Raw genomic sequence first — 9,501 nt, 5'->3', positions numbered from 1 at the left:
GGGGGGGGGGGGGAGGGAGTGGGGTTGGGAGGGTTACCGTTAAAGTTATTTAAAAAACACTGCAAGGTCCATAGCATAAAAATAAAACAATCTACTGTTCTGGGCTTCCACACAAGCTGAATTCTATGGTGACTTTCAGCTTATCTTGTCTTCTAGCTGTTAACCCAAAGGTTTTTGAGTTTTTCTTCTGCAGCTTTCATTTAAAACTCACACCTTAGACGCAGGGGTAGCAGTGGATGTAGTCTTTCTGGACTTTAGGAAGGCCTTCGACACTGTCTCTCACCCCATTCTCATTAAAAGACTAGGCGACTGTGGTGTTGACACCTACACAGTCAAATGGGTCGCTAACTGGCTGGAGGGCTGCACCCAGAGAGTGGTTGTGGATGGGTCATTTTTGACCTGGAGGATGTGGGCAGTGGGGTCCCCTAGGGCTCAGTCCTCGGACCCGCACTGTTCAACATCTTCATCAGTGACTTGGACGAGGGGGTAAAGAGCACCCTGTTCAAATTTGCTGATGACACTAAGATGTGGGGGGATGTGGGCATGCTAGAAGGGAGGAATAGGCTGCAATCGGCCCTAGACAGGGTACAGGGGTGGGCGGATGAGAACAGGATGGGTTTCAACACTGACAAGTGCAAGGTGCTACACCTGGGGAGGAAGAACCAGCAGCATGCCTACAGGCTGGGGAACTCCTTTCTTGTCAGTGCAGAGACAGAAAAGGATCTTGGAATCACTATTGATGCCAAAATGAACATGGGCCGGCAGTGTGGGGACACGGTTGGGAAAGCCAACCACACCTTGTTATGCATCCACAGATGCATCTCGAGCAGGTCCAAGGAGGTGATCCTCCCCCTCCATGCGGCACTGGTCAGGCTGCAGTTGGAGTACTGCATCCAGTTCTGGGCGCTGCACTTCAGGAGGGATGTGGACAACTTGGAGCGGGTCCAGAAGAGGGCCGCTCACATGATCAGGGGGCAGTAGGGCAAGCCCTACGAGGAGAGGCTAAGGGACCTGAACCTGTTCAGCCTCCACAAGAGAAGGCTGAGGGGGGATCTAGTGGCCTGTTACAAACTAGTCAGAGGGGACCAGCAGGCACTGGGAGAGTCCCTGTTCCCCTGAGCACTACCAGGAGTGACAAGAAATAACGGTCACAAGTTGGCAGAGGGTAGATTCAGACTAGACATCAGAAGGCGCTACTTCACAGTCAGGGTGGCTAGGATCTGGAACCAACTTCCAAGCAAAGTGGTGCTGGCTCCTACCCTGGGGGTCTTTAAGAGGAGGTTAGGCGAACACCTTGCTGGGGTCGTTTGACCCCAGTACTTTTTCCTGCCATGGCAGGGGGTCGGACTTGATGATCTGCTCAGGTCCCTTCCGACCCTACCAACTATGAAACTATGAGACTATGAAATCTTCTTGTTGCCATTCACTGAGTAACATTTGCTACTTCACAAGAGTGGCGAGTTATGAATTTTCCCAACTAGCTGCCTTTCAAATTGAACAAAATAGTCTTTTATAACCTGGCATTGCAAGTATGGTCAGGTTTGTCTGCCTGCCTCTCTGCCTGCCTCTGCTGCTGCCTCCCTTTTATCTCTGGCCCAATGGCTGTGGGGTCCCCTCTTTGCTCGGTTTTCTCCAAATGTAGCTGTGTTACCTGGTTCCATGGGTTTACTAAGCTGAAGAATGCTTACTGCCTCTTGGCAGAAAAGGTTCTTTGGGTGAAATTGTTTACCTTGAAAGTTCTGTAATGGTTGATATTTATGTAAGTTAAAGTGAATAAATCATTAAAGGTTACTTACGTAAAAGGAAAATTATCTGCTTCCTTTTCTTTTGTGTCTGTGATCCTCACTTGCAATTTGTTTGAAACAGCAAGGGAAGGTCATTTAACCAGTACTGGAAAACCCAGGGAATCCCCAAGTGGCAACAGCATAGCACATGGAAGAGGGGAGACAGGGGCAGATTAAGATTCTTTGGGGCCCTGGAACCCCCTCCTATGGCCTGAGGTCTCCCACCCTGTGACCTGCCCCACAGCTGTGGGCTCCATCCCTGGCTGGTGCTGCAGAAACAGCGGTCGGAGTGAGACGCACTGCCCCCCAGGCATGGGGCCAGCTGGTCTGCGCATTAATCCACCTATGGGGGGAGGTGGAGCCCTGACTGTGGATTGGGAGTGATGGGCACTGCCAGGGCCAGGGGTGCCATCATGAGTTAGGGCCAGCAGAATGGGGTGAGACTGACCAGTGCAGCAGCACAAAGGAATCTGTCAGGTACGGGCACCAGCTGCTGTCCTGCGTGTTGCCATGAGTTTAAAGGGGGGACTGGGTAATCTTGTGCACTCAGCCAGTGCCATGGCTGGCAAGGAAGTTTGGTGCCCAGGGAAAAGCCTGCAGTGGCAGCCTGCCTTGACCCCACACACAGATCTGAGGTGCACAGGACCCCCCACGCTTGCCTGGGAGTGCATGCAGTGGTGGGAGCCGCCCTCCCCCTTTATCTATGCCCTCCAAAATGAGTCACTCACAGCTCTGTTCTGTGCCCTGCCCCGGCTGGGCACTGCCTGTTGGGGTGGGGGGGGTCACCCCACGGGTGGGGGGGATCACCCAACTTGCTCCCCCTTGCTATGGTACTGGCACTCACAAATGGTGCGACAGGCAGAATCAGTGCTGTGGCAAGGAAGTTTGGTGTCCACAGCAGCAGCCCACCCTCACCCTGTGTACAGATCTTGGGGGCACAGGCACCCCCGAGGCTTGGCTGGGAGTGCACACTGTGGCGGGAGCTGCCTTCCTTCCATGCCCATACCCCACCCCACAAACTATCCGCTTGTGGCTCCATCCCACAGCCCACCCCAGCTGGCTGGGCAGTGCCTATTGGTGCCCCTTCACTTTTGCAGGGGGGAAGTCAACCCGCTCACCCCCCCACCCCCTTGCTATGGCACTGGCACTCAAGAATGGTGCAGCAGTCAGCACATTAAAAAAAAAGGGGTCAGCTATGGGCTGTATGCGCTGACAAAGTGTGCACCATTTAGCTGTGTCTGAGTGAAAAGGAAATTAAAGCAATCCATGCCCCCTGCCCCAGAGGCACGCAAGTGGTTCATTTCTGGACTGAACTGTGCTGTTCTCAATTAAAGGCTGCCAGATGCCATGGGTCTCTCTGACTGTGCGGTTATCTCTTGTGCAGTCGCAAATGGTGTGGCAGGAAGCTGGCACATGGCACAAGAAAAAAAAAAGCAGCAGTTATGGTCTATGTTCAGTCAGGGGCAGGGGCAGGGAATGGGGTGATGGCACTATTGTCACGCTGGCCAGGGAACCACATTACACCCATTTATCGAAATGGGGCTGCTGAAATCAACATCTGGTGTACAAAAGGGTGAACTAGAAAAAAGTAGCTCATTACATGTCTTTGAGTGCCTTTGTGTTTGCATGTAATCAATCCATGGATGTGGAGCTTGAATTCAAGGTGAGCCAAACTAAACTACCTCTGAGGAATTTTACTTTAATGCACCAGAAAGACTTTTAAAGCATCTGGAAAATCCAGTCATGCAAAAAGCCACACTGTTGCAGTGCAAGAAAGGGCAAAAAATGTGATGTGATGTCCCTAGGTTCTTTCTAGGACATAACACCTGCTTGCAGACATTAACAAAACAAAACAAAACAAAACAAAAGTGCTTTACTTTAAACTCGGCATGCTCCAATGCCAAACCCAGCTTATGCGCAGAAGACGCAGTGTGTTAACTGGACCCAGCTCACCTGACGTCTGTATAGATCAGGAGTTTTAGTGGGGCTTTTTTGGTGCTTTTATCTAATGGCTGATTGACTTACCTTTAAAGTGCCAAAAAGCACCGCTGAAGCATCTGATCTATACAGATGCTGTGGAGCTAGATCTGCTGCCCTGCTGCTTCCAGTAAAGCGTTTTTTGGGTTTTTTTTAACAACATCTGTAAACAGCCAACATGCTTCATATTAAACACTAAATAGCTAAATTGAAGAGAAGGATCCAGAACCCAGGTGTCTCACTCTTAAATGAGTGCCCTGGGTTGCCCCTCTGCAAGCTTGTACCTCCATGCAGGAGGTGAGGCTCTGGTTGATAAGCAACGCCCCCAACCCAGCCTGGCCTGGCCTGTCCCAGCCAGGGACTCCTGGCTCTGCACACTGCCACCATGTGTGGCTGGGGACTCTGGTGGGAGCACTGTTGGGATGGGGGGGGCTGGCCCCGCCTGCTGCCACCATGTGCAGCCAGGGACTTGGGCAGGAGCTGCCTGTTATGGGGGTGGGTGGGGCTGGCCCAGCATGCTATTGCCACCTGTGGCCAGGGACTGGGGTAGGAGCGTGGGGAGCTGCGTTCTATGGGGTCAGGTGGAGCTGGTCTGGCTTGCTGCCACCACATGCAGATCCAGAGACTGGCATGCTCTGGGGACTCCAAGGACACCTCCCTCCACACATACACACACCCACATACACACACCCACACCCCACATCCCAGCATATCCCCAAACACATCCACATCCTCCCATGCACACCCCCACCCTCCCACCATAACGCCAACCTTCCCACAGCCCCACCACACATTCCCACACCCTTCCACCCCCACCATGCCTCTCCATACACTTACACCCTTCCCTTACACCTACACACACTCCCATTCCCCACCTTCCCAGGGGCACAGGACCAGGAGAGGGAGAAGCCACGTTCACAGGCAAACCCCAGTTTAAAGTAAAAAGAAAAGAAAACCCCAACGTACCTCTTGTAGGGGCCAGGAGGAATGAGGAGACGTGCAGTGGGAAACTGCCTGCGCGGTTCATTAGTCACGCTTATATCCAGCTGGGACCAGGTGACGTCAGGAGGAGACGCCACCTGGCAGAGATAAAGAGCGGCCCCGAAGGCACTGGAGGCCTGCCGAGGGCCGGAGGACCGTCGGGGAACCACCAGGCAGGAGGTGTCCAGCCCTGCCAGCTGGCAGATTGGCAGCTGGCAGATGGCAGTGGCGGCAGCGGTGGTGGCGACGGCGGCAATGTAGCGGCGGCAGCAGCGGTGATGGTAGTGGCGGGAGCAGCGGAAGCAGCAGAGGATCGCTGAGCCAGGGAAGACTGGCGGGGATCGAAGACACCGGCGGAGAGGCCGGCAAAGGCAGCAGCAGTGGCTGCTGCAGTGGTGGGAGCAGCGGGAGCTGGAGAAGATCCTTGAGCCGAGGACCAGCGGGGATTGAAGACGCCAGCAGGGAAGCCGGTGGGAAGGCCGGCTGTGGTAGCCGCAGCGACAGCAGCAGGAGCGGCGGGGAACCCCAAGCTGGAGAAGCCCGGTGGGAGTTGAGGGAGCCAGCAGAGGGACCCGCAGCGGCCCCTGGAAGAGCCAACAGGACAGCCCTAATCACAGGCAACGGGGCCGCAGCCCCGAGTAGAGGCAGAGCCCAGAGGGAGAGAGGGAGAGAGAGGGACCCTGGCTCGGGCCGAAGCACGGACCCCGACCCAGAGGGTGCCTAAGGCTAAGGACGTTGGGGGCTAAGGTTGTACGGAGCTCTCACGGTGGGTGCTCTGTTTCCTTCAGGGTCCTCCCTCCCTTCTTTCTTTTTGGTCGCACCTCACCAGTAGTCACGGTGGTGGTTTTGTTCATTTTGCATCACATTGTGTGTTTCAAGGAAGAAGGGTTTAGGATCAAGGCATTGGCCATGATCCCCTTTAGGGCTCGTCTATCTTGATCCTCTTTGTGAAGGTAAATTAGCGGAGTCCTTAGTACCAGGTGAGGGTGGCTAGGACCCTGAGAAAGGGGAGAGAGATGCAGTGCAAGAACGTACTGGGAGCCACCACCAGTAGGTACTGAGGGCTAAGGGCACCGGAGAAGACAAGTCCAAAAGCCGAGGGTCCCCAGGCCCTCCCACCAGAGTTTGGCCAGGGCCCAGGGTGGTCACCATCGAGAGGCAACATGGAGACCAGGGAAGACACCAGTGGGGGCTAGCCGCAAAATAGACTTGAAGGCCCATCTCAAAGGGTGGTGCTTGGCTGGGGTGTAGGGGAGGCTGGAGCCCCATGAGTGCCTGCTGAGACACGTGATGGCCCTGGAGGCTCCCTCAAAGGGGATCCCCTCCACTGAAGAACCATTCAAAGTTGTGGCAGGTGAGTTAGGGGGTCTCCCTGAAGACAGCCGAGGTACCCTCTGGGGTCCGCACATGGGTCCCTGGCAAGCAAGATCAATTGCTCAGGCAAAGGTGGCACAGGAGCATATAATAGAGTGGAGGCGGGCACACCCACCATAACCCCCCCACACGCACACCTTCCTGCAGTCCCCACCCTAACCACATACCTCACACCACACTTCTCCACACACACTGCACTGCACTGCCCCATGCCCCCACTCACCATACCCACACCCCCCCCCTAGATACACTACACAAATACACATAAATCAGGACAAAATATTTTTTTAAATAAGATTAAAATAAGTTATAGTAGAGGTTTGATTTTTTTTTAGTGTACAATTTGGATTTTTTTTTCAGTTTCAAGATGGCAGCACCCTCCCTCCAAAAAGAAGTACTTCTGGGGCAAGGGGAGGGACTTCTTCTAGCAAAGGTCAGGGGTTGGGGTGGGATGTCCGGTCCCAAGATGGTGACTGGGGGGGGTGAGGGGCGCCTGTTACCTTGCAGACCTTGACAGTTCACCAAAACAGGTTAAGCAGACCTCCAGCTGAAATAATTGTCCACCCCTGTTCTTAGGTGTCCCTCTTTCCAGGTGAGTTTCCTGCTTTTACTAGCAGGCATTATATAAAAGGTTGGCACTACCATTTCTCTTTCCTTGTCTGCCATCAGCAATTACGTTTTAAAAAGGAAACAGCTAGGAATACATTTTGTTAGGAGACCAATCCTGTTGACCTGTGTTATCCCTGCTTCAAACATACCTACCATATTGGACTCCTCAGGAGTTTAGGTGCTGCTTGGCCTAGATTTTGGATCCAAATGTCACTTAGGTGGGATCTAGGCACCTAACTTCTTAGACCTGGTCAATTCTGGGCATGTGAAGAAGCATAACTACAAGTCCAGGGAAACCTTCAGGTCTAAAGAAGAAGTGCCTAGTGAGTTCAGTCAGCTCCATGGTTAGGTAGCCACTCAGCAGGATTGTTTTTTTTTAATAAGTTTTGAATACAGACACCTAAAGTTAGCCTAAGTCCTGTTTTGGGTGCTTATATATTTTTATGAGCCTGGCTTTATGTAATTAAATTTATGTATCTGGGCCATAGTGATTTCAACAATAATAGCTGTATAAGCACCCAGAGCTAGACACCATTGATCACTTCCAAAGGCAAAAATTCTTGTGGGTGATATCTTTTATTGAACCAAACTTTACAGTTGGTATACACAGCAAAGGGTACTCTGATACCTAAAAGTTTGCCTATGTCTATCCCAACCATACAGTTAGTTCAATAACAGATATCACCCACAAGAATTCTTGCTTCTCACATATCTCCTGTACTATCACAGCAAGAACATCACCACATCACTTTCAAAGAAATATTTATCTTATGCAATCCCAACAATTTTCCCTAAATATTTATAGTCAAAGCAACAAAATAAAAGATAAGCAAAATAAATAAATAAATAAATAACAATGAACCAAGAATAAGAAAAATGAAAATGGTCAGACAACAAATATATGAATTAATGAAGTTAATTCTACTGTCCCTCACCTACATTAATTAGTTTATTTCAGAAGAAATTTTTGCATTTTGGCTCACCTTGAGAGAACCTTCTCTGATAAAATAATTTTTTTCTTTCTCAGGTTGAAGTTCTGGAGCGGTCTCTCCTTTACTTTCAGGTCTTAAAGCATTGCCTTTGAGAAATGAGAAAGAAATAAGCAAAATTATCAATATGTTGGTAATATTAAAAAAAAGCAAAACAGAATTCCTGGATCAGTGGGAGGGCCAGGTTGGATTCCATGTTTCAACTCCTTTGTCCCTCTGTTTAGAAGAGGGACAGGGCAGAGACACTTGTTTCTCACAACCATCATTATTTAATATTTATATTAGTGTAATGCCCTGAAATCCCATCATTATCAAGGTTCTGGTATGCTAGTCACTACACATAGGGCACGTCTACATGAGATGCTATGACAATGTAGCATTGGCAGGCACCAACCATGACACTGCCACTACTGCTCATTGCTACTGTGCAGTAGGGTCAAAAATGACCCATGCGCTGCTGGACTGCACAGTACTGGCAGGTACTGCAGAGTCATTTAGTACTTGCAAGAGTAGATGCGCCTGTGGCGGGCCAGTAGGGGGTGCTCCTGCACTGAGCCACCCACCTCACTGTGCCTGACCACCTTCCAGGCTCCAAGTGCCTCCCTGGAGGGGGGCTGGGCCTCACGTCTGGCTGACCTGCTTCCTGGAGCACACCCGCTAGTCCAGGGGTGTCCAACCTTTTTGAATGTGGGGCCGGATCATGAACTTTTTATCACCCAGTGGGCCAGCAAGCCATATTCAAAGACCTCACAGGAAGCGGTATCACATCAGGAAGTGATATCATGTGACCTTTGACACCAGTGAAGTTGCAGGAAGTGACAATGAAATAAGTATAACCAGTTCAAAACTCTCCCTCTATAGTAGCATCCACCTCTGCCACTGTTTGGGACAGGATACTGAGCTAGATGGACCATTGGGCTGACCAAGCATGGCATTTTTTATGCTTTTATGTTCTTTGGCTGAGATTCCAAACTATGGCTGAGATTTGCAAAAAGGGGTAGATAGGCATGTTACAAAGCTGTCATAAAAGATTTGGAGCCCTCTAAATCCCATTCATTTTAATGGAAGTTGGCCTTTTGATTCAGCTTTGAAAATCTCAGCCCAAGGTGCCAACCAAATAAGTCAAAATATATTTTGCATTTCTATGCAGTGCATCTATGTGGGGCTCTCCAAGCATTTTACAAATATTAAACGAACCTCAGGATATCCCTGCTTTTCAGAAGAAATGTGGTGGTGAGGACATTCTGGGAACATCTCTCACTCTCTGTGTGTGATATTCTTCTACTGTCCTTGGACCACCCTAGAAGGGCCCTCACTGCCTCATTTCCAGTTCAGAGCAGGTAAAAGTGTAAGTGGGTAGGAAGGGTTTATTTTTTGGCAGCAGATTTGAGTTGCTTGAAGCTAGTGAAGATGTACCCACAATTAGTCACTGACCAGAGTGGGAACACAGTTGTCCTCACTTACTAACATGGCTCCAAGGCCCTGCACTGTCTCTGCCTACATGTTGCTCTCATGTCCTCTTGCTTTCCTAAATCTCATGAGAGTAGAGGATTCTCATCATGCCTACTGGACTGCCGTCACTGGATAGCTGTCCTGGTTCTAAGGTTATGCTTCTGACTCTTTTGTGGCCTCTTTTAGGGTGCACACTTAGAACACCGGCTTTTCCTTCCTTCCCATTTTGCTGAATTGTGATTATTCCCACGGGGCATGAATTTAGTTCAGTGGCTATGATTCTGCTTTCTCATACAAGAGGCAATGACTCTCACAAAGTATGGCATATTTTAGTA

The 9,501-nt window shown here is 50.6% G+C and overlaps 1 protein-coding gene across 1 annotated transcript in view; it reads right to left on the bottom strand.

The window, feature by feature from the left end:
* The window catches only part of LOC102383584 (sperm-associated antigen 17-like), a gene marked incomplete at its 3' end in the record, with an annotated part of 368,781 nt that overhangs the window by 66,961 nt on the left and 292,319 nt on the right, over positions 1 to 9,501 (bottom strand). Inside the window, exon 21 of the mRNA XM_025193226.1 lies at positions 7,709 to 7,803. Within this exon, the coding sequence (XP_025049011.1) occupies positions 7,709 to 7,803 (95 nt within the window). The remainder of the gene's footprint in view (positions 1 to 7,708; positions 7,804 to 9,501) is intronic.

Source organism: Alligator sinensis, unplaced genomic scaffold, assembly GCF_000455745.1.
Source record: "Alligator sinensis unplaced genomic scaffold, ASM45574v1 scaffold819_1, whole genome shotgun sequence".
Lineage (NCBI taxonomy): Eukaryota > Metazoa > Chordata > Crocodylia > Alligatoridae > Alligator > Alligator sinensis.
The sequence above is the reverse complement of the archived record's forward strand: the minus strand, read 5'-3'. Positions and strand labels throughout refer to the sequence as shown.